At 42.7% G+C, this 25684-nt stretch overlaps 1 protein-coding gene across 18 annotated transcripts in view; it reads left to right on the forward strand.

The window, feature by feature from the left end:
- The window catches only part of samd11 (sterile alpha motif domain containing 11), a 337921-nt gene that overhangs the window by 292254 nt on the left and 19983 nt on the right, over window positions 1–25684 (forward strand). For 16 of the 18 annotated variants that reach the window (XM_073032287.1, XM_073032288.1, XM_073032289.1 and 13 more), the window contains 2 exons: window positions 945–989; window positions 1124–1821. In XM_073032287.1, coding sequence (XP_072888388.1) covers window positions 945–989; window positions 1124–1821 — 743 coding nt within the window. The remainder of the gene's footprint in view (window positions 1–944; window positions 990–1123; window positions 1822–25684) is intronic. The other 2 variants (XM_073032283.1, XM_073032300.1) reach the window with 1 other exon arrangement.

The following is a 25684-nucleotide window of genomic DNA, read 5'->3' on the forward strand; positions in this document are numbered from 1 at the left end:
TCTCAGGCGATCTCCGCTGGTGAGATTCGAGCAGTGTTGTCAGTCAGAGGGACAGGGAGCCTGTGAGAATCTCTAATTAATAGAATCGAGAGTGAGAGTTGGGGCCAAGGACTGAAAGCCCAGAGGTGGCCTGTCCTGAGGTTGGAGGCCTGTCTGTGTGTGTATGTGAGTGGATGGGTGGGAGAGTCAGAAAAAGGCTTGTTTTGCTGTTGTTTTGTTTTGTGGTTGCTGCTTGTGTTCTGTTGAACAGTATAGGCACAGAAATAGGCTCTTTGGCCCATCTAGTCCACGCCTAACTGTTATTCTGCCTAGACCCATTGACCTGCACCCAGCCCAGACCATAGCCCTACATACCCCTCCCATCCATGTATCTAGCCAAACTTCTCCTAAATATTGCAATCAAACATGCATCCACCACTTGTGCTGGCAGTTTGTTCCCCTTAAACCAGGGGTTCCCAACCTGGGGTCCACAGACCCCTCAGTTAATGGTAAGGGCCCATGGCATAAAAAAGGTTGGGAACCCCGCCCTTAAACATTTCACCTTTCACCCTTAACCCATGACCTCTAGTTCTAGTCTCACCAAACCTCAGTAGAAAAAGCCTTCTTGCATTTACCCTATCTATACCCCTCATAATTTTGCATACTTCTATCAAATCTCCTCTCATTCTCCAACGTTTCAGGGAACAAAGTCCTTACCTGTTCAACCTTTCATTATCATTCAGGTCCTCAAGTCCCAGCAACATCCTTGTAAACTCTCTGTGCACTGTTTTCAATTTGATTGATATTTTCCCTGTGCGTAGATGACACGACATGCACACGCTTGCGCGCTGCCCCAGCATATCCTTGGGCCTGTTAGTTATTAACACAAGCGACGCATTTCGCTGTATGTTTCAATGTACACGTGGTAAATAAATCTGAATTTGAATCATGTTTTCTCACAACAGAAATGTTCCAGTGATCCGATTGGCTCCCGCAAAAGAACAACACTGGTACCAATCTTTCCCATTGACTTACTGCGACATTTTGCGGCGGTAGACATTCTGAGACGAGAAGCCCCTGTCGGAGCAGAATTTGAAAACCTATCTCTCTCTCTCTCTCTCTCTCTCTGTTCCTCTCTGCCCAGGCTGGAGATGTCCGCAGAGCTTCTACGGCAGAAGGAGTTTGAGACAATCCACCGTCAGCGGATTCTGGGGGCCGACCCCCTCTCTCTTCACCCCGGTCTGCCTCCGGACCACCCTGCCCTGCGCAGCGTCCACGACATTCCCGAGGGCCACCCGCTGCGGGAGGAGATCTCCCGTCGGAACGCCATGCTGGTGCTGAGGCACAGCACGGCCCCACTGCTGTCCCTGAACCACTCCGTCCCTGGTGGCGCACCGCCAAAGGAGCCGGGCCGCAAGGGCGCCAGGAAGGCAGCCCACCTCCGGGCGGATGTCCCGTGTGCCGGCGAGTTCAAGGAGCACGGCGAGGGCCGGGGGCGGGATCCTGTCGCCGAGGGCAACGACGAGGAGATGAAGGACTCTGAGAGCGACCTGGAGGGCAGCGAAGGCAAGCCCGAGAACCTGAAGGCCGAGTTGGCCGGGTCGACCCACGAGTTCAAGGACAAAGACGCGGTGAGGCCCAGTGAGGCCGCCAAGGAGATCCGTGAGCCGGTGGTCAGTCAGAACCTGCCGTGTGTCTCTGTGGGAGCCGATTCTCCGAGTCACATCCTGGGCCCTGGCATCAACGAGAGCAAATCAAAGTACCTCCCTCCCGCTCCAGCTCCCCTGCCACAGCCACTTCCATTTGGATTCCCGTACACTGCAAATCCGTACTTCCAAACAGGTAAGAACAATGTTGCTGTTCGTGCAGATCTAATCATATGCAGTGCATTGAGGTAGAACAATTGTTCATCAGCAACTGTGGAGAGAGAAGCGAGTTGGTGTTTCAGGTCTGGAACTCTTTGTTGGAACTAAAAATGAGAAAAAGCAAACAGAAAAGTCAAGATGAGTGAGATGGGTAAAGGCAAAGGAACTACCTCTGAGAGGGTGAGACCAGATTACTGGATGGAGCAGTTTTGTACTCTGTCTGATTGGGTAAGGACCTCAGTCTGACTTCTTTCCAGGTGAGGTGATTTATGAGGATGTTGCCAGGACTGAAGGGATTGAGTTATGGAGTGAGATTTTGAAGGTAGGATTTTATTCATTGGGCATAGGGGAATGAAGTGTACGAAATTGTGTGGCACTCCAACTGTCGAGCAGGAAGTACAGAGTGTGAAGCCCCACCCCACCAGGCTCAAGAATAGCTACTTCTCTTCAACCATTTAGTTCTTAAATTAACCTGCCCAACCCCAATCACTGCCTCAGCAGAGCAACACTATGATCACTTTGCACTACAATGGACTATTTTTAAGCTGTTCCTTCTTGTAAAATTCATGTACAAGTTAGTTTCTGTTTCCCCTGTGAATGTGGTTTACCTGATGCTATGTACCTGTGAAGCTGCTGTGAGTTTTTCATTGCACCTGAGCACACATGGACTTGTGCAGATGATAGTGAGCTTGACATTGACTCTGGGACTCAGAGCACATTATACATGGTCCACATCATCAGAGTATGGATAGCTCACCCCCATAATGTGTTTCATTTTCTTGTGGGCATTTACAGGAAATTAAAGAAACACAATAGAATTTATGAAGAACTAACAAAGGCTGACAAAAATTCAATATGCCAAAGAATTGTGCAAATTCAAAAAAAATACTGAAACATGAGTTGTAGAGTCCTTGAAAGTGAGTTGATAGATTGTGGAATAAGTTCAGAGTTGAGGTGAGTGAAGTTATCCATGCTGGTTTGGGAGCCTGGTGGTTGGTAAGGTAATAACTGTTCCTGAACCTGATGGTTGAGGGGTAATAACTGTTCCTCTACCTGGTGGTGTGGGACCTAAGGTTCCTGTACCTTCTTCCTGATGGCAGCAATGAGAAGAAAGCATGAACCTGGTGGTGTGGCAGTGGTCTTGGAGACAAATGTTTGAGGTGGATGATTTGACCAGTCAAGTGGGCAGTTTTGCCCTATGTGTTGATGAATGTAGTTGGACCTGCACTGATGCAGAGCAATGCAGAGTTCCATCACCCCCTTGACTTTTTTGTGAGACTGTATCTTATGTGCTAAATGTGTCTTGTATAGGTTCCCCCAACCTATGGACTCACTTTCAATGACTCTTCATCTTATGTTCTTGATATTTATTGCTCATTTATTTATTTATAATTGTTCTTTTCGTATTTGCAGTTTGTTGTCTTTTGCACCCTGATTGTTGTCCTTGGTGTGGTCTTTCATTGATTCTATTATGGTTATTGGATTTATTGAGTATGCCTACAAGAAAATGAATCTCAGGGTTGTATATGGTGATAGATACTATATGTACTTTGAACTTCATGCTGTGTATGATTGTTGGTGATGTGTTTCGTACCTTAGCCCTGGAGGAATGCAGTTTTGTTTGGTGGTATTCGTCTACAGTTGAATGACAATTAAACTTGAACTTGACTTGTAGGTGAAGGAAAGACCTTTGTGAGTCACTCACTGCAGGATTCCCAGTCTCTGACCTGCCCTTGTCGTCTTGGAAATAGGCATTTAATCTATAATCACTTTAAGAGGCATAAATAATTGGAAAAAGTCATGCTTACAAAGGTTTGGGATACCGTAGGCCGAAGCCCCTTGGGCTGGCTTGTCCAGATGTCAGAGGCCTGATGTCTGCAAGTCTGGGCCAGACACTGGATGTTGGAGGCCTGATGTCGACAAGTTTGAGAGTCTGAGTCCAGGATATGGAGGCCCAGTGGCTGCCTGTCCTGGGGTTGGAGGTCTGTCTGTGTGTGTGAGAGTATGTGGGACAGTAGGAGGATGGGAAAGGGGCTTGTTTTGCTGTTGTTTAGCTTATCTTTGGCTTTATTTGTTATTTGTATTGAAATGTGCAGTGAAACACATAATTTCCGTCCCAACCAACACAGTCTGAGGATCGTGCTGGGGGCAGCCTGTAGGTGTCACTGTGCTTCCGGCACCAACGTAGCAGATCAACAATTCACTGACCCTAACCCGTACCTCTCTGGAATGTGGGAGGAAGCTGGAGCATCTGGAGGGAATGTATGGGGAGAAAGTACAGAGTGATAGGAATTGAACTCCAATCGTAATCACAAACACAGGAGGTTCTGCAGATGCTGGAAATCCAGAGTGACACACACAACATGCTGGAGGAACTCAGCAGGTCAGGCAGCATCTATGGAAATAAATAAACAGTCGACGTTTCGGGCCAAGACCCTTCTTCAGGATTGAAATGGAAGGGGGAAGATGCCCAAATTCACTGGGACTGTAAAATGTTACTCTAACTGCTGTTCCACCACGCTGCCCTTGATGTTGTTGTCGCTTGTGTTGTTCTGCTGAACATGGTGGACATGCTATGTTGGCGTCGGAAAGTGCGGCGGCACTTGCAGACTGCCCCAGTACTCCCTTGCGTGTTTCGATGGACATATGATAAATAAATCTGAAACTGAAAAATAAACTAAACCAGCTTAAATGGCAATTTCACACCCCTGGCAGCAGAATGATGGATTCAGTATCTACCCTCTGGTGCTCTGAAAACCCTCTCTAGACCTTACCATGCCAACACATCGCTTCGAGGTGCCATCTGTCTCTTAGTACGTTGTTAAGTATGAGGATGCAATCGCTGTGTGGAGTCACAGTAGAACTGTTGTGTCATTTGACACCTGCGGCACCCGGTGCTTTACTGGTTAACTTACTGGACTAGAATCCTGCGGGCTGTGGAAAGCATTCACATCTCACCCTGGCAGCTGGGAAATTTAATTCCAGTAATTAGATAAATCTGAAATAAAAGGCCAGCGCCAGTAACAGTGACCATTAAATTGTCAGATGATCATAAAATCACATCTGGTTCCCTGAGGATATTTGCCATTCTTGCCCAGAACCAAGATGAGTTTATGGTCACGTGGGTAAGTGCAGTGAAGTTCAGCCGCAGTGGGCACCTTGCTTACAACAGCATCACAGGCACCTAGAATCAGAATCAGGTTGAATATCACTGGCCTATGTCATGAAATTTGTTGTTTTGCTGCAGCAGCATATTGCAATACATAATAATTTTCAAAAAACTATAAATTACAATAAGCAATTATATATAAAAATTAAATAAGTAGTCTAAAAAAAGAGCAAACACAAAATAGTGAGGTAGTGTACGGGGGCTGATAGGAGAAGAGAGAGAAGTGCCTCGGCCCGAAACCTCGTCTGTTTATTTCCTCCATAGATTCTGCCTGACCTTCTGGGTTCCTCCAACATTTTATGTGGGCATAGATTTAAGGATGGGGGAAAGATTTAACGAGAACCTGAGAGACAAGTTTTTCACATGGAGGGTGTTGGGTGTGTGGACTGAGAAGAAGTGGTAGAAGGTGGTTTCAGTTACCTTTAGTGTTAGCTGTGAGCCAGCGGTCACTCGATGGTAGGCACACCGCATCCTGGACAAGACAGTCCATGTCACCAGATGACTGGACAAGTTCATGGATGAGACCTCTGCTCAGTTCAGGAATATTCTCAACCCTGGGAGTTTACAGCATTCTTCCCTTTGATTGAATACTATATTTAAATTAACTCGATGGCCTGGACTTATCTAATCACTTTTCAGGTTGGGAGGTCGTGCCTTAAAGGGATACCCATTACTTGTAGACTCTGTATTAGTCAATAAGCAGGATATAACGATTGTTGGAGGGAAGATTTCCCTCGCTAATTATTGCCAACAAACTTTAGCCTTGTTTCTGGAAAATAGAATTGCAAATAGATTTGAGGTAAGAACTGGCAGAAGAAATCTGTTAATGATTTTGCCTGTGGCGGTGTATGGACACGCACTGGGCAGGAAGTCTGACCCAGGGTATTTTGTGCTGATATATATGTTTTTAATCAAAGATAATACTTTCTTGCCATCCTCAATTCCCTTTGTGAACTGCTGCAGTCCATCTGTTGTTGTGATGGAATCCCAGGATTTACACCCGGGAGAAGGGATGTATTTCCAGTTGGATAAGACTATTTAATTCTTAGATTAGGCTATTTAGTTGCTATTTTCTTTGCTGTTTGACAATTAATAATCAGCTTGTATTTTAAATAGTTCTTATATGCATATAACAGTTTAATATGCTCCCCTAGAGAACACAATGTATATGCAAAATTCAGTTGTTTCCCTAAAATATAATTCTGGAAAGCTCTGGAAGCTTCTTTCTTCTGCATTATTTAAATAGAGCTATCTCATTGGTTAACTCTTATCTACAAATTTGAATGGAATTTTTCTTACCTTTGTGTATAAAAAGAGCTGATCATAAAGCAGCACCATCTTAATTTTAATCTTAATCCTTTTGACTTTCCCTCTCTACCATTGTCCGCTTTAATTTTCCTTTGTTCTATCAATGCTTTATAAAGCGATAGTGAATCAACAAGTTTTGTTCCTCTTTCCTGACTTCTGAAAGAACCTTGGATTAAAAACAACAGAATCCAACAAATAATTAGTGATTTGGAGGGTTCTCATCTGCTGCTCTTTCCCTTGTACTGGTTGTCTGAGTGGAAATTGGGTGAATTACTCCTGTGTGACTCTCCCGTGATCCAGCTGTGGCGGTTAGGTGAGTTATTCCCGTGTGACTCTCCCGCAATCCAGCTGTGAAAATTGGGCGAGTTATTCCCGTGTGACTCTCCTGTGATCCAGCTGTGGAAATTGGGCGAGTTATTCCCGTGTGACTCTCCCGCAATCCAGCTGTGAAAATTGGGTGAGTTATTCCCGTGTGACTCTCCCGTGATCCAGCTGTGGCGGTTAGGTGAATTACTCCTGTGTGACTCTCCCGCGATCCAGCTGTGGAAATTGGGTGAGTTATTCCCGTGTGACTCTCCCGCAATCCAGCTGCGAAAATTGGGTGAGTTATTCCCGTGTGACTCTCCTGCGATCCAGCTGTGGAAATTGGGTGAGTTATTCCCGTGTGACTCTCCTGCGATCCAGCTGTGGAAATTGGGTGAGTTATTCCCGTGTGACTCTCCCGCGATCCAGCTGTGGAAATTGGGTGAGTTATTCCCGTGTGACTCTCCCGCGATCCAGCTGTGGAAATTGGGTGAGTTATTCCCGTGTGACTCTCCCGCGATCCAGCTGTGGAAATTGGGCGAGTTACTCCCGATTGACTCCCCGTGATCAAACTGTGTGTTTCAGTGATCGGACGGAATCCAGAGAGAAAGTATCCCTGGAAAGGTGCGATTAGTGAACGTTCCTTGAACAGAATTTCATTCTGTTAGCCATTCAAAAGACTCCTTCAGACTCCACTCAGGATACTGCTAGCCTATAATATTGAGCATCCGGCTTTATCTATCTTATTTATTTATTTAGTGATACTGCGTAGAAAAGGCCTTTCTGGCTCTTCAAGCTGCACTGCCCAGCAACCACCGACAACTCGAATTTAACTCTAACCTAATCACGGGACAATTAACAATGACAATGTACCTACCAGGTACGTCTTTAGACTGAGGGAGGAAACGGGAGGACCCAGAGAAACCCCTGTATTCCATGGGGAGGACTTACAGAGACTCCTTACAGAGGACCCCAGGATTGAACTCTGAACTCCATTGCCCTGAGCTGTAATAGCATCACGCTAACCAAAATGCTACCTTTGTGCCCATGGTAGATAATAAACAGCCCCAACTTGTTAAGCAACAATCGGCTCAGTAGCTTTCAATGTAATCGGCAAAGCGTTTCAAAGTTCTGAGTTAAAGCTACAGTTGGTGAAGTAGGAAGATTGTAGTTAGAACATAGAACTTTGAACTACAGGCCCTTCGGCCCGCGATGTTCTGCCCTTCTTTTAACGACTCCAAGATCAGTCTCAGCCTTCCCTCCCACACAGCCCTCCATTTTTCTATCAACCATGTGCCTAACTAAAAATGTCCAAAAGCCTTCAAGCTATTAATTTCCCATGGCTACACTTCATAGAACACAGAACAGTACAGCATTGTACTCCACTTCAGTCCACAATGTTATGCCGAAATTTGAGCCTACTCCAAGATCAACCTAACCCTTTCCTCCTTCATAGCCCTCATTATTTTCTCCATGACCCCCATTGTTTTGATTGGTTATATGTATGTACAGTCAGATAATATTAAACCTGAACTTGATTCATGTATCTGTCTAAGAGTGTTCAAAATGCTCCTGATGTAACTACCTCAACTTCCATCCCTGGTAGGGCATCCAACATTCCTACCATTCTCTGTCCCCCTTGTATCCAATCACCTTAAAATTATGCCCCTTCTTATTAGCTATTTCCACCCTGGGAGAAAGTCTCTGGCTATCCACTCTATCTGCACCTCTTGTCATCTTGTACATCTCTATTGAGTGACCTCTCATTTTGCTTTGCTCCAAAGATGCATGTTCTAAAAACCTCTGGAGTACAACTCATGTTCTCTGTAATACTTTTTTTGTTATTTGCAGACTCTTCTTTTACACATTGGTTTGTCTGTCTTTGTATGTTTTTTGTAAATTCTGTCGTAAACACCTGCAAGAAAATGAAATGTGTGTACTTTTGATAACAAGTTTACTTTGGACTTTGTCTCACATACTCTTGGGGCAGAGAAGAGTAGATCCTGTGCATAGTTGGAATTGGAGAGCTTGAAGGTTCTTCGGTTTATTGACTTCCTGAAGGAAGTGACCTCTAGGCATGGGTTTGGAAAAGTAGGCTAGAGGAAAAAAACAAACCAAACTGGTGGAAAACAGCCAGAAATTCAAATATTAGAATTGACAATTGTGGCATTATTAGATGAACAGTCCCCAGTAACACACACAAGATGCTGGAGGAACTCAGCAGGTCAGGCAGCATCTATAGAAAGGAATAAGGAGTTGATGTTTCATCAGGAAAATGATCCTCAGTGCTTGGTTTGTACTCCACACTAAGGCGAACAATTTGGTTCACAAATCAGATTGCATTTGCTGCATTGGATCCAGAGTAACAGAATCAGAATCAGGTTTAATATAATTGTCATACGTCGTGAAATTTGTTGTTACGCGACAGCAGTAGATTGCAATACTTAATAATAAAAATGGTTAATTACAGTAAGAAGTGTATGTGTGTTAAATTGGGTAAACAGTGCAAAAAGGGGAAAATTAGTGAGGTGGTGTTCATGGGTTCAATGTCCATTCTGAAATCTGATGACAAGAGAGGAAGAAGCTGTTCCTGAATCACTGAGTGTGTGTCTTCAGGCTCCTGTACCTCCTTCCCGATGGTAGCAATGAGAAGAGAGCATGTCCTGGGTGATGGAGTCCTTAATGATAGATGCTGTCTTTTAGAGGCACCGCTCCTTGAAGATGTCTTGAATGCTGGTGAAGCTAGTGCTGAGCTGGCTGAGTTCATTTCATTCTCCTTTGCATTTGTGTACTGACAAATGACCATGAGTAATCTTGAACGTTTTTCTGAGAAGGAAAGCCCTCCCCCATCTATTGCAGCAGCTAGCGACTCCAGACCTGACAACAAAGTTGTTTCTTCTCCACTACTCATGTCAGTGATAACTAGGGAGAGCCAGTAAGCACTGACTGTACCATGGCTGCTCACGTCCTTGGGTTAGTGGAATAAGGTACATTTTCACACACACAAAATACCGGAGGAAGTCAGCAGGTCAGGCAGCATCTCTGGAAATGAATAAACAGTTGCTGCTCCATTGCAAAGTCTCTTCAAGGGATGCCTACCCTCAGGAATTTTAAATCTTCTCTTTCAGTGAGACCCTCTCTCACTGCTCCCTCTCTGTGATCTCTGCTCCCCTCTGACTCTGATCCTTCTTCTCCTCCCCTCAACTTCTTATTATGGCTTCTCCCTCCCCTCAACTTCTTATTATGGCTTCTCCCCCCCCATCTTTCCAGTCCTGATGAGGGTCTCGGCCCAAAACATTGACTGTTTATTCCCCTCCAGAGATGCTGCCCGACCTACTGAATTCTTCCAGCATTTTGTGTGTGTGTTGCTAAGATGTGTTTTTCTCAGTTTGATCCATCTTGCGATTTTGTTGGTCTTTTGTGCTTGGTTTCAAGAGGCAGTGTGTATGTAGGGGAATCTGTTGTTCAGTGGCACTGCGCTTCAGAGCACTGGCTGTAAGATACATCATTAAGAACCCTCTTCTCATTACTACCATTAGGGAGAGGGTACAGGAGCCTAAAGACACACACTCAATGTTTCAGAAACACCTTCTTCTCCTCCACCATCAAATTTCTGAATGGACGATGAACCCATGACCTCATTATTTTGCTCTCTTTTTCTACCACAAATTTTTCTAATTTGTTATATATAATTTTTTTTTGTAATTCATAGTATTTTTTATTTTTGCACTGCATTGCTGCCACAAACAGAGGCTAGTGCCTGTGATGGAGCTGACTAAGTTTACAACTCTGCAGCTTATTTTGCTCCTATGCAGTACACCACCCCCCCCCCCACAAATACCAGATGGTGATGTAGCCAGTTAGAATGCTCTCCACAGTACATATGTAGAAAATAGCGAGTGTTTTTGGTGACATACCAAATCTCCTCAAACTTCTAATGAAATATAGCCACTGCTGTGCCTTCTTTGAAGTTGCCTCGATATGCTGGATCCAGGTTAGATTCTCAGAGATACTGACAGCCAGGAACTTGAAATTGCTCACTCTTTCCACTTCCGGTTATCCTATGAGGACTGGTTTGCATTCCCTCGTCTTACCCTTCCTGAAGCCCGCAATCAGCTCTTTGGTCTTACTGACATTGCATGCAAGGTTGTTGCTGTGACGCCACTCAACCAGTGGTATCTTGCTCCTGTATGCCTTCTCATCACCATCTGAAATTCTGCCAACAAGAGTTGTATCGACAGCAAATTCTTAGATGCCAGTGATATTAAACCTGATTCTGAAGATCAGGGTTCAATTCCCACTGCTGTCTGTAAGAAGTTTGTGCATTTCTCCCCATGGCTGTGTAGGTTTCCTTCCACATTCCAGAGATGTACGGATTAGTATTAATGAGTTGTGGGCATATTGACAGTGCAAGTCTGGTGATGCTTACAGGCTGCCCCCTGCACAATTCTTGCTCGTTTAGTTAGATTTGATGTGAAACGATGCATGTCTGAGTATGATTTGATGCACATGTGACAAATAAAGCTAATCTTATAATCTTATTTTGTGTCCATGCATCGTTCCATTTACAGCCATGGTGCAAATGTCATGAGGTGACCTCGGCAAGGTCTGAGCCATACGTGCGCAGTCCTTTGGATGAAGGTTCTCTTTTGGCTTGTAGATCTTATTGGTCAAATGGTCTAATTTGGCTCTTGTGTCTTACGGTCTAAATATAAGATGTAGTTTGAATCAGAATCAGGTTTATATACACATACATGTGTATGTACATAATAATGGAGTACCATTGAGATCCTAGTGACAAGTTGCATCTCCATCTGGTATGGGAGCAGTCGAGCATCAGACCAGAAGTCCCTACAAAGAACACTGAGAACAGCTGAGAGGATCGTAGGGGTCTCCCTATCATCCATCAGGGACATTTATCTAGAGTGTTGCGTACACGGGGCCCTTAGTATTATCAAAGATCCCACCCATCCATCCAGCATCTTCTTTGACTTTCTACCGTCAGGCAGGAGACTAGAGTGCGTAAAAACAAGAATGGTCAGGATGAGAAACAGTTTCTTCCCCCAAGGCCATTAGGCTTCTGAATTCCTGGCTGCATCGTATTCAAAGTGTCGCTGGTTAATCTGTTCCATAACTTACAATATTTAATATTAATGCACTTTAGTTTGTTATTTATGTGAATTCATCTGTAGACTTTATCCTTACCTTCATAAATTTTGTGAGTCATGTGTGTTATGTGTTTTACACCCTGGTTCGAAGAAACATTGTCTCAATTCTTTATACATTATTTATACACATGTATATAGTTAAACGACAATAAACTTTACTTGATGTATATGTGTGTGTACAATATATGCACACACATATACAGTATATGTGTGTGTATTTATATATGTATATGTATATATGTGTATACATATATATAAATGTATGTTAAATTAAATAAGTAGTGCAAAATAAGAGCACGAAAACAAAGAAAAATAGTGAGGTAGTGTTCATGGGTTCATTGTCCGTTCAGAAATCTGATGGCGGTGGGGAAGAAGTTGTTCCTAAAAGCCTTGTTTGTCTTTCTTGTCGGTGTTAGGTATTGTACATAATATACAGCTATTATTTAATATAATATTCCCCAGGGCAAGTACTGTGGTGATTTGGAGTCACATATATGTCCTTCTTTGAAGGACTGATGTAAACTAACAATGTAACTGGTTCCTTTCCTAATGTGTGAAAGCAGCCTGTCCTGCCACCATGGGCACACGTACAGAAAGGTGCCAGAAACAGGAAGATCTCACCCACCCTGCTCATGACTGTTAGCCCTACTCCCATCAGGACAGGGGCTTGCAGAATCCACACCAGGACCACTACACTCAAAAACAGTTACTTTCTGCAAGCAGTAAGGAAAACACCTCCACCCACTAACCTACCCCCACCACCACTACTGTATCATTTTCTTCAGTCACCTTACGTATAGGCACTCCTGTGCCTAGTGTCACTTTATAGACAAGCAATCAATTTATTTATATAAGCTATCATAAGGATTTATATTTATTGTATTTTTTTATTATTGTGTTCTTCACCTTAATGGGTTATTTGTACTGCATTGGATCCAAAGTAAAAAATTACGTATTTCATATTCTTCTATATTTGTGTACTGGAAATGACATTAAACAATTTTGATTCTTGAATCTCCGCTTTAAATTTGCCCAATGACTTAGACTCCACAGCCATCTGTGGCAATGAATTCTTACAGATCCACCACCCTCTGGCTAAAGAAATTCCTCCTCATCCTTGTTCTAAATTATTCTGTTCTCTTTTACACTTGTGTACTGGAAATGATATTAAACAATCTTGAATCTTGGATCTTGAATAACCCTGGTGATGTATGGATGTGAACTGAATGCAATAAATGTGATCCATCTTTTACCCTAAAGCTTTATCACTCCTTCAATATGTGAGTGACAGATTTTGTCCCAGAAGGTATTTGAGTTTATACGCCCATCATCCCTCTCTACGATGAATGCCTTCCCCAAACATCAATCTCAACTTTATATTGGCAATGAATTTTTCACAAAAATTGATCGGTCTGTTGTTAAAGCATTTCTCATGTGGTATCAAACGTAGTAGAGGAGGTAGATGCAGACTCCAGGGTCGGAAAGTTCCCGGGTGGCTTGTCCCAGCCGACTGCTGAGTCAGGAAAGCTCAACGACGCCTCAACCTTCGGAGGAGGCTGAAGAGAGCTGGACTGAACGCATCAACACTCACGACCTTCTACGGATGCATAGCAGAGAGCTTCCTAACGTGCTGCATCACTGGGTGGTATGGAAACTGCATTGCGGCAGACAGGGCTCTCCGACATCATCATCATTATGTACTGTGTTGTATGACGTGGCCGATCACGGTCTTCCATCTGTCTTTAATCTGCTGATTGCCTGTGGGGAAGACCCTCCCTCTTCACACTGTTGGTTCTTTTTCTTTTCTCTATCCATGACTGTGATGGTTCTTGGCAAATTTTTCTCTAGAAGTGGTTTACCATTGCCTTCTCCTTTACACTTGTGTACTGATGAATGACAAGGAACAATTTTGAATCTTGAAGGTCAGAGTGTGGGAAGTGATCACATAGAGTTCAAGGTCACTGCTGAGGCAGTAGCTGGCTCTTTGCAGAGCATCTGGGTTGTATATTGACTGATCCCAAGGCAGGATGCAGGCACATGGCTGATTTGCCTTCTGGTTGCAAAAGTAGAAGCAGAATTAGGACTGTTAGGCCCATGAAGTCCGCTCTGCCATTCCATCGTGGCTGATTTATTATCCCTCTCAACCCCATTCTCCTGTCTTATTCCCATAACCTTTGATGCCCTGACTAATCAAGAAGCTTTCTACTTCTGCTTTAAATAAACCCAATGACTTGGCCTCTACAACCATCTGTGGCAATAAATTCCACAAATTCACCACCCTCTGGCTAAAGAAATTCCTCCTCATCTCTGTTCTAAATTATTTTGTTCTCCTTCACATGTGTGTACAGGAAATGTCATCATACAATCTTGAATTTTGAATAACCCTGGTGATGTATGGATGTGAACTGAATGCAATAAATGTGATCCATCTTTTACCCTAAAGCTTTATCACTCCTTCAATATGTGAGTGACAGATTTTGTCCCAGAAGGTATTTGAGTTTATACGCCCATCATCCCTCTCTACGATGAATGCCTTCCCCAAACATCAATCTCAACTTTATATTGGCAATGAATTTTTCACAAAAATTGATCGGTCTGTTGTTAAAGCATTTCTCATGTGGTATCAAACGTAGTAGAGGAGGTAGATGCAGACTCCAGGGTCGGGAAGTTCCTGGGTGGCTTGTCCCAGCCGACTGCTGAGTCAGGAAAGCTCAACGACGCCTCAACCTTCGGAGGAGGCTGAAGAGAGCTGGACTGAACGCATCAACACTCACGACCTTCTACGGATGCATAGCAGAGAGCTTCCTAACGTGCTGCATTACTGTGTAGAATGGAAGCTGAACTGTGGCTGACAGGAGGGCTCCACAGTGGGTAGTTAAACTGCCCAGTGCATCACTGGCACCAGCCTACCCACGATCAAGGACATACTGGATATACAGAAAAGTGCCTGAAAAAGGCTCACAACATCATGAAGGATCCCATCCATCCTGCTTGTGGACTGTTTGTCCCACGCCCATCAGGGGGGAGGCTACTTACCATCCACGACAGACTCAAAAATGGTTACTTTCCTGAAGCAATAAGGCTGATCGGAATCAAAATCAGATTTGATATCGCTGGCATATGTTGTGAAATTTGATCAACATCTCCCCTCCACACCCTCCTCAGCACCACTACTTTATCATGTCCTGTCTAATTTACTTTATGTACAGATACTGCTGCACCGAAGTGTTGCCTTATGTACATAAAATCAGTCTATGAATATAAGTTAATCTTATGTATTTATATTTATTGTGTTCTTTACAATTGTAAGTTTTTTCCCGCTGCATTGGATCCGGGGGTAACAATCTTCGAAGTTCAAAATAAATTTGCTATCGAAGTAGAAATACGGTATTTCCGTGTATACTATCCTGACATTCATTTTCTTGCAGGCATTCACAGTATTTGCAAAGAAACACATTAGAAATAATGAAAAACTTCACACAAACAGAGATGGACAAAGAACCAATGAGCAAAAGATGACAAATTGTGCAAATAAGAAAAGAAAAGCAAATAATAATGATGAGTAAATAAGCAATAAATAACACAAAGAACATGAGTTGTAGAGTCCTGGAAAGTGAGTCTGTAGGTTGTGGAATCTGTTCAGAGGTGGGGTGAGTAACATTATCCATTCTGGTTCAGGAGCTGATGGTTGTAGGGTAATAACCGTTCCTGAACCTGGTGGTGTGGGACCCAAGTCTTCTGAACCCCCTGCCTAAAGGCTGCAGTGAGAAGTCAGTATGGCCTTGGATGGTCATTTTAATCTCCTTTACACTTGTGTACTGATGAATGACAAGGAACAATTTTGAATCTTGAAGGGTCTCAGTGTGGGAAGTGACCACATAGAGTTCAGGTTCATTGCTGAAAAATATTAAACAGTCATTTTATTAATATATGGTATTTCTGTTTTTGCAAGATTTTTAATCTATTCAATATATGTATACAGTCATTTTTTGGAGTCTAAAAATTCTTGCGCCTGCTCCTTTGTATAAAACCATTTAAATGATTTAAATTCCATTGTGATTCTCAGTCGAGCCGGAGAACGAAGAGAAGGCTTAAAATTTTGGCTGTATAGCTCTGCCATAACTTTTTAAAACCTAACACGTTCTGCCACAACCTCCGATGAAAAATCTTCAACAATACGAATCTTTTGATCTTGGTAGTCAATCATACCTTCTCCATGAGCAACACGAATCAGGCGATCCTTTACTTGAAATTCACGGAAACATATAATGACTGATCTTGCTCTTGATTTTGAAGTCAATCCATAGATAGGCGATCTGTAAGCACGATCAGTCAAAGGCAGAGATTTTTTAATATCAGGGAATAATTCCATCAAAAGGTTTGCAAATAATTCTTACCTCCTCCATTTGCTCTTTACGTCCCAAGATTTGTAAGTTGTTTCCCCTACTTCTGCTTTCCAAATCAATAATCTTCCATCAGTATTTCATTGGACTTGGATTGTTTTTCATACAGCTTTTGCAAATCATCCATTCTCTCATCTAGTATAGTAATAACCTCTTCATGTTCCTTTATCTTATTATCATGCTCAGTTAGAATTGCTTGAATATCTTCTAATTTTGTACCGACTTGTTTAATTTCAGCGCTGATTTGTTGCAAATCAGCCGACACTTCTTTTCTGAACTGTTGAAACTCCTCAGTAAGCTTTTGAATTGAGCCCGTAATAGCTTCCAAAGCTGCTTTGGCAGTCATAGTAATATAATAACCCATCTAAAGGTAGAATTTCAAAAGGTTGGAGACAAAAGTAAGTAAGTTAGGAGCACCAGTAGAGAGCTAGAGATCCATCAGCGGTTACCAGGCAAAATTTCTTTATGTTTCTGATTGTGGACTCACCCCAAACTCATTTTTTTCGATAGCTACAAATAAGATATTTTTTACGGTCTCAAATAAGTACATTTCCTAAAAGTCCTGATAAGAATCTACTAGATGTAATTTTTAATTTGAAACCTTTTTATAATGGATCTATATCTAATATTTATAATTTGCTGTTGGGAATGAGAAGTGTTCCTTTAGATAAAATTAAAAATCTTTGGGAACAAGATTTACAGACTTCAATTTCTGAGGAAGCTTTGAATCAAATTTTTAAATTGGAAAACACTTCATCATTATGTGCCCGCCACTCTCTCCTACAATTTAAGATGGTTCATATGACCATTTTTATTGTCTCATGTCTCATTTACATGTTATATATGTCTCATTTTTATTTAGATATATTATATCTCCATATTGTGATAAATGTAATAATGGAGAAGCTTCACTTATTCATATGTTTTGAACATGTTCGAGTCTTGGAAAATATTGGAAAGAAGTATTTCAAACTTTCTCGATACTTTTCAAAGTAAACTTTAATCCTTTGATCGCTTTATTTAGTATTGTTGGAGGAAAGGATATTATTTTGGAGTTATCTGACTTGCACATTTTGGCTTTTATTTCTCCTATGGCCAGAAGGACGCTCTTGCTTAAATGGAAAGATGCGGCCCCTCCTATTCACGTCCAATGGTTACATGATGTGATGTCATGTTTAAATTTAGAGATTTGATGTTCAATCTCTGAATCTAGTCAAGACTTTCAAACATTGTGGGGACCTTTTCTGAATTATTTTCAAAACCTTTGATTTGCTGTTAAAGCACAAATGATGACTAATAATTTTTTTCCTTTTCTTCACTGATCAGCTTCGGTCTTGGTAGTGGGTTAGATTTTTTAATATAATAAAATTACTATATTTCAATGTTACGAAATAATTAATCTGAATGAATATAGGGTAAGGAGTCTTTATATGCGATTTAGTATAATGTATTGATATATATTTTATTTCTTGTACTCTGTATCCTTATATGTAAATTAATAAAAATATTGGCAAGGATCATTGCTTAGAGAGAGCAGCTGGCTCTTTGCAGAGCATCTGGGTTGTACATTGACTGATCCCAAGGCAGGATGCAGGCACATAGTTGATTTGCCTTTCAAAAGGCCACAAGACATGGGAGCAGATTTAGGGCCATTTGGCCCATTGAGTCTGTTCTGCTATTCCATTCTGGCTGATTTATTTTCCCTCTCAATCCCATTCTCCTGTCTTCTCCCCATCACCTTTGACACCCTGACTAATGAAGAACCTGTCAACTACCACTTTAAATATACACAATGACTTGGCCTCCACAGATCTCTGTAGTAATGAGTTACATAGATTCACCACCCTCTGGCTAAAGAAATTCCCCTCATCTCTGTTCTAAAGTGACGTCCTTCTATTCTGAGGCTGTGCCCTCTCGTCCTAGAATCCACCTTTATAGGAAACATCCTCTCCATGTCCACTGTATTCGGACTTTTCAATATTTACTTAGGAGTTGGAGCTGATGAAGGACCATTTCTCTGTAAAATGGAACAGTGTCCAAGGCTGGGTCTTGGACTGCTGTTCATGTTTAAGGTGTGGTTGCCATAACTGAGGGGTTCTTTGAATGAGGTGATTGAGTAGAGTACTAGCTATAGAAGAACAGAAGATGGTCAGGATTGACAGTGTAGAAGCTGCAATAGCGTTTCACCTGGTGGGAACAAGATCGAGGAACTTTGACTCAGGTGTTGCTCCCTTTCAACTCAAAGGAGGAGGAGTTTCTTATCACTGACCCAAGGTTCACCGCCTCAGAGGTCAAATTCATAGAGTCTTAGAGCACCACAGCACAGAAACAGGTCCTTCGGCCCATAAAGTCTGAACTGTTACTCTGCCTAGTTCCATTGAGTCAAACCTGAAGCATAGCCCTCCTTAGCCCTCTCATCCATGTACTTATCCAAGCTATACTCAGGCGCTGAAATTGAACCCGCATCCACCACTTCTGCTCATCTTACATTCTGAGTTTCTCAGCTTCTCCTTAAGTGTTTCACCTTTCATCTTTAATCTAAAACCTCTAGCTGCACAGTACTGTAGTAATTTTATGTATTGCTCTGTACTGCTGTTGCAAAAAAAGCAAATTTCATGTAATATGTGAGTGATGTTAAACCTGATTCTGATATGGGTCTCTATTGTGGACTGAGAGTGGGAAGGGGGCAGGGGGAGGGGAATCACGGTTGGGAAAATGGGAAGGGAGAGGTGAGGGAATGGGAAGCATCGGAGAGACATTCTGTAATGGTCAATAAACTACTTGCTTGGAATCAAATGACCCTGTTTGGTGCCTCAGGGCTGGATATGTCTGCACCTGTGCCACTCCCCACTCCCGTGGCACTCCGTCTCTGCCACCTGTCCCACACCCCTCCCGTGGTGCACCACCCTCGCCATTCCCAACATCATTTGCTCTCACTAGATTCACAAACTCGCTCTCCGCTCCACATGGACGAATACAGTACTGTGCAAAACTCTTAGGTGACCTAGCTATATAGGAGTGCCGAACAGCTTTGCACAGAGCTGTAGTTATAATATTCAGGACCAGGATTAATGGATATTGCGATTTGGCGGGAGTCGGTAGCTGTATCAGATGAATCCCCTTAGACTCTGCTGTTCTGAAGGAAGCACTCCCAGCCTTTCTGACCTTTCCACGTTTCTGGTAACATCCACATAAATCTTTTGCGTAATGTGGTGACCACACTGTACACAATGGCCTTCTTTTATTTATTCATTTTTATTACCCATCCCTAGATGTCCTCGAGTAGGCAGTAGCAAGCAGTGTATCGCAACCTCTCTGCTCTAATGCCTTGGCTGATATGAGAAAGCATCTTGTGTGCCCTGATCTGTGAGTAAAGATCTGTAGCCAAGGTGTAGATGGTTTCAGACCAAGTGATGGTATTAGAATCATATTAAACCTGATTTAATATCACTGACTTATACCATGAAATATGTTGTTTTGCAGGAGGAGTACATTGCAATACATAATAATAAAATTATAAATTACAATAAGAAATATATATAAAAATTTAAATTAAGTAGTGCCAAAAGCGAGGAGAAAAGAAAGTAAATAGTGAAGTAGTGTTCATTGTCCATTCAGAAATCTGATGGCGGAGGAGAAGAAGCTGTTTGTAAAACATTGAGTGTGTGTCTTCAGACTCCTGTACTTTCTTTCTGAAGGTGGAAATGAAAAGAGGGCATGTCCTGGGTAATGTGGGTCCTTAATGCCTTTTTGAAGGTGTCCTCGACACTGGGGAGACTAGTGTCCATGATGGAGCTGACATAGTTTGCAACTTTCTGCAGCTTTTTCTGATCCTGTGCAGTGGCCCCTCTGAACCAGACAATGATGCAACCAGTTAGAATGCTCTCCACGGTACATCTGTAGGAATTAGCGAGAATCTTTGGTGACATACCAAGACTCCTCAAGCTCCTAATGAAATATAGCCTCCTGCGTGCTTCTTTGTAATTGCATCAATATGTTGGGCCCAGGATAGATCTTTAGAGATACTGACATCCAGGAATTTGAAACTGCTGACCCCTCAAAGAGGACTGGTGTGTATTCCCTTGATGATTAGTACTGGAGATCACTTTCAAGGACTTAACAACTCCTGTTCTCAGTATTATTAATTTGTTAGTTGCACAATTTCTCTTCTTTTGTACATTGGCGGTTTACCAGACAAAATTATCAAAATATGTATGTTGGGGGCATCACAATAGAGTAGCGGTTAGCACTCGGGGTGTTGGAGTTTGGAGTCCAATCCCGGCTTTGTCTGTAATGAGTTTGTACATTCTCCCTGTGACCATGTGGGTTTCCTCTGGGTGCTCCTCGGGTTTCCTCCCATATTCCAAAGATGTAACAGTTGGAAGGTTAATTGGTTACTGTAAGTTGCCCCAGGATTGGTTGGTTGGCATCTGTCTGTCTGGAAGGACAATGGGTGATGATCATCAACACAAGCCTGGGGGCAGAAGGTATGGGGATCCTGAGGTGCCCAGTTGTCCATCCCCCTCTTGGACTCACCAGAGGAAGGCTTATGAAGCAATATGTTTGGCATCAGCTTGGCTGCAGGAGCTGCCCGAAGGATGTTCAATGACATCCAGTTGCCTTAGGGCCTCCATTCCAGATTTTCTGTCTGGGTTTACTCCCATAGCCTTCATCTCTCCCGAGGCTGCCCACAAGGTCAAGGGCTATTTACCCATGTTTGAGGATCTGGTTCATGAGCCCAGGGCATGTCCACACACTGGTGGGCCTGCATGCTACGTGTGCAGAGGCCAGACCTCCTCCCTGTCCTCTGTAGTTCAGTCAAGTCCGAAAGGAGTTCAGTTTCCATGTGTCGCCTGTGAGGAGGCGTGACGTGAGGCTTGCTGTTGGAGAGGCTCTGTACGGGCAGGGATGGACTTACACATTCAGCTCTCCTTTTCACAAAGCCACCAGCCAGTGGTGGAAGCTGAAAGTGAGAGCAGCAAATACTACCCACTATACTACCACACTAGATCATCACAACGTAGACCCGTGATTAGGGTAGGGTTAAATCGGTGAGTTGCTGGGTAGTGGGCCAAAATGGCATGTTCCATGCTGCATCTCTCAATCAGTATGGTGGGTTCTGCTTAATTGGGCCATAGATTAATCTGGGCTGCTATATTTGGGACAACTCTTAAAGAGCAGAAACTAATTTAGAAATTATCTTGGATTCCATTTGTTTATTTGGGACACTTTGCCACTTAATTGGGACAGGAGACAGTTGCCGAACAGTTTCTAATTAGCTTCAGCCACGTGCACTTGTGTAGCCTTTAGACACTACACCATAGTTAGAGTGAACAGTCTTTAAATAATGTTAGCTGTGTGTGTTAGTGTTTTAAAAAAAGTGATTTTTGTCACTGATAGTTGGCAAGAAATAAATAGTAAGTAAATAGTATAGTAAATAAATAAATAGTAAGTCAACTCAGAACTTTTGCTCACTGAGGTTGCAAGCATTCAGGCTCGGAGATGTCAGGAACAGCCCAGAGTGAAAATGAAACGATTTCACTACTTCAACAAGTTAAAAACTATGAAGAATTTGAAGGTATCGACAATCATCTTGAATGTTACAATGAAAATGAAGATTTGTAGGATGCATTCGTCAAAAGATTGTATGAAGTCCATTATCTGCACTAGGTATTTTGGTTTTTTTTAATACTTTTTTTAAAACTTAAAAAAACCTTCTTTTTAACTAAATGGGGCAGCGGCTTAATTGGGCCAAAAAGTCCCAGTCCCCATGAGTCCCAATTAAGCGGAATCCACTGTAAATTAATGTCTCCATGTATTCCCTTGACTTTGTCTTTCTTGTAGGCATTTACAGGAAAATAAAGAGATACAATGGAATTTATGAAAATCTATGCACAACAAGTACTGGGAAACAACCATTATGAGTACTTCTCATAAATTCTATTGTGTTTCTTTATTTTCCTGTGAATGCCTGCAAGAAAATGAATTTCAAGTTAGCATATGTTGACATATACATATTTTGATAATAAATTTACTTAATTCAAAGTTCAAAGTAAATTTATATTCGAAGTACATATATGTCACCATATACAACCCTGAGATAATTTTCTTGTGGGCATACTCAATAAATCCCAATAACTGTAATAGAATCAATAAAAGACCACACCAGCAGAGCAGACGAGCAGTGTGTAAAAGACATCAATCTGTGCAAATTCAAAAATTATAAATAAATAAATAAGCAGTAAATATCAAGAATATGAGATGATGAGTCCTTGAAAGTGAATCCATTAGTTGGGGAACAGTTCAGTGATGGGGCAAGTGAAGTTGAGTGGAATTTTCCCCTCTGGTTCAAGAGCCTGATGAGTGAGGCGTAGTAACTGTTCCTGACCCTGGTGGTGTGGGTCCTGAGGCTCCTGTACCTTCTTCCTGATGACAGCAGTGAGAAGAGGCACATGGGTGGTGCAGAAAGAGTGGGGGGGGGGGGGTTATGTGAGAGGGAAGGGTTAGATTGATCTTTCAGGAGGTTAAAAGGTCAGCACAACACTGTGGGCTAAAGGGCCTTTCCTGTGCTGTAATTTTCCATGTTCCGTTTTCCTGGTCTGTACCTATGAATGCTTCTGAATAGAGACAGTAACATAGGGCTTTACTTCTGAGTAGGGCACCAGGGTAACGTAGCAGTTAGTGCAACGCTATTATAGCTCGGGGCCTCAGAGTCCAGAGTTCAGTTCCACTGCTGCCTGTAAGGAGTTTATACATCCTGCTCGTGACCGCATGGGTTCTCTCTGGGTGCTCCGGTTCCTCCCACAGTCCAAGGGTGTACTGGTTGGTAAATTAATTGGTCATTTTAAGTTGACCTGTGATTAGGACAGGGTTAGGGTGAGTTCCTGGGCACGTTGGTGCAGAAGGGCCTGTTCCGTGCTGTATCGCTAAATTAATTTTAGAAAATGGTAATTGGTTTATTGTTGTCAGTACAGTGAAGAGCTTTGCGTTGCATGCCGTCCGTTCAAAAGGAACATTTCCCAATGCAAGATTGCAGCAAATTTAGGTCTTTCAGCATCTACAGTACATAATATTGTGAAAAGATTCAGAGAATTCAGAGACATCTCAGTGCGTAAGGGGCAAGGTCAGAAACCACTGTTGAATGCGCGTGATCTTCGAGCCCTCAGGCGGCACTGCCTAAGAAACCGTCATGCTACTGTGACAATTATAGCCACCTGGGCTCGGGAGTACTACGGAAAACCATTGTCACTTAACGCAGTTCATCGCTGCATCCAGAAATGCAACTTGAAACTGTATTACGCAAGGAGGAAGCCATACATCAACTCTATGCAGAAACGCTGGCAAGTTCTCTGGGCCCGAGCTCATCTCAGATGGACCGAAAGACTGTGGAACTGTGTGCTGTGGTCAGATGAGTCCACATTTCAGCTAGTTTTTGGAAAAAACAGGCGTCAAGTTCTCCGTGCCAAAGATGAAAACGACCATCCTGACTGCTATCAGCGAAAGTTGCAAAAGCCAGCATCTGTGATGGTATGGAGGTGCATCAGTGCCCACGGCATGGGTGAGTTGCATGTATGTGACGGTACCATTGACTCTGAGGCGTATATTAGGATTTTAGAGAGACATATGTTGCCATCAAGGTGACGTCTCTTCCCGGGACATCCATGCTTATTTCAGCAGGACAATGCCAGACCACATTCTGCATGGGCTACAACAGCATGGCTTTGTAGACACAGAGTGCGTGTGCTTGACTGGCCTGCTGCCAGTCCAGATCTATCTCCTATTGAAAATGTATGGCGCATCATGAAGAAGAGAATCAGACAACGGAGACCACGGACTGTTGAGCAGCTGAAGTCTTACATCAAGCAAGAATGGACAAAATTTGCAATTGCAAATCTACTACAATTAGTATCCTCAGTTCCAAAATGATTAAAAAGTGTTATTAAAAGGAAAGGTGATGTAACACAATGGTAAACATGCCTCTGTCCCAAAGGTTCACGTGAATTAACATAACACAGATTTTTGTTTTTATTGCATTTTGGAAAATATCCCAACTTTCCTGGAAATGGGGTTTGTACATTAAGGTAGTTCAAAAGGAATGGCATTCAGAATGTAAGTATTACACACACAGAAAGAGCAGTGCAGGGAGGATGCCAGCCGGTGGTGTAGTGGCATCAGCACCGGATTTTGGGACGAATGGCGCTGAGTTCAAATCCAACTGGCTCCTTGCATGCTTTCCATCTGTGCTGGGGTGAGCACCAAGCTAGCAATTTGGCCTCTTTAAATAGCAGACAAATGCGATGGAAATGGGAAAAGTGCCAACCGAGGTGCCAAAAGGAGGTAGATTGTGAGATGAGGAGTTAATCTTTATCTTACCATTCAAGAGACGAAGAGTATGATGGAAGCAGTCCTTGAGGCTTGTGGTACGTGTCTTCAGACTTTTGCATCTTCTGCCTGATGGGAGAGGAGAAGAGAGAATAACAGGTGGGAGGGATCTTTGATTATGCTGGCTGCTTTACTGAGGCAGCAAGAAGTGTAGACGAGTCCGCAGTTGGTTGTCATGGCGGACTGTGCAACGTTCACAACTCTGCACTTTCTTGTGGTCACATGCAGAGCAGTTGCCGTACCAAGCTGTGATGCATCTAGATAGAATGCTTTCTGTGGCGCATTGATAAAAAGCAGCAAAGATCAGTGGGGATATGCAAACTTACTTTAACAACAGGGAATATGCACTGGAAATTCCCACAGCCACTGAACGAATAGACAAAAGTGATGCCCAAACTCATTTTGCCTCATCTGGCCTGGGGGACAACAATGGCTTCTCATTGCTTGGATTCTGATTGGCTAATCAGGCCAGGATGAGGGAGCATATCATTCCCATGCTAGCTACTCTGCATTGGCTTCCTGTATCTTATAGAATTAATTTTAAAGTTCTCTTACTTGTTTTTAAAGCTCTTAATGAGTCTGGGACCAGAGTACATCACAGAATTGCTTTCGTTTTATAATCCTGCTCAAGCTCTCAGCTCTTCTTCCTCTTAAATTCAAACAATCTCCCTCTAAAGATAATTGGCAGGTCAGCTTTTTCAAACTATACTCCTAAACTGTGGAATTCAGTACCTAAAACTATAAGGGGTTGACACTTTAAACACCAGCTCAAAAACCTATTTATTTAACCTTGTTTTTAACTAACGTCTTTATGTCTTTAATTGTTATGCTTATTTTTATTGTGTATTTTATTTTCACGTTTGCACTTTGTCCCACTGTAAATCACTTTGAACTGCATTGTTTGTATGAAACTTACCGCCTAGCGTTTGGGGCAACAGTGAAGGTCCTCCATCACTGGCGGTGTTCAGAGCATCCTTCATCATGCCAGTCACCTCCTCTTGGTTTTCATTACTGTCAGTCATGCAAATCCTGGGTGGAATACCATTGCTCTCAGATGTAGAAGGATTCTTCATTGCTGTTTCCTTAATAATTTTGTTTGACCAGTCA

The sequence above is a fragment of the Hemitrygon akajei genome, chromosome 29, assembly GCF_048418815.1.
Source record: "Hemitrygon akajei chromosome 29, sHemAka1.3, whole genome shotgun sequence".
NCBI lineage: Eukaryota > Metazoa > Chordata > Chondrichthyes > Myliobatiformes > Dasyatidae > Hemitrygon > Hemitrygon akajei.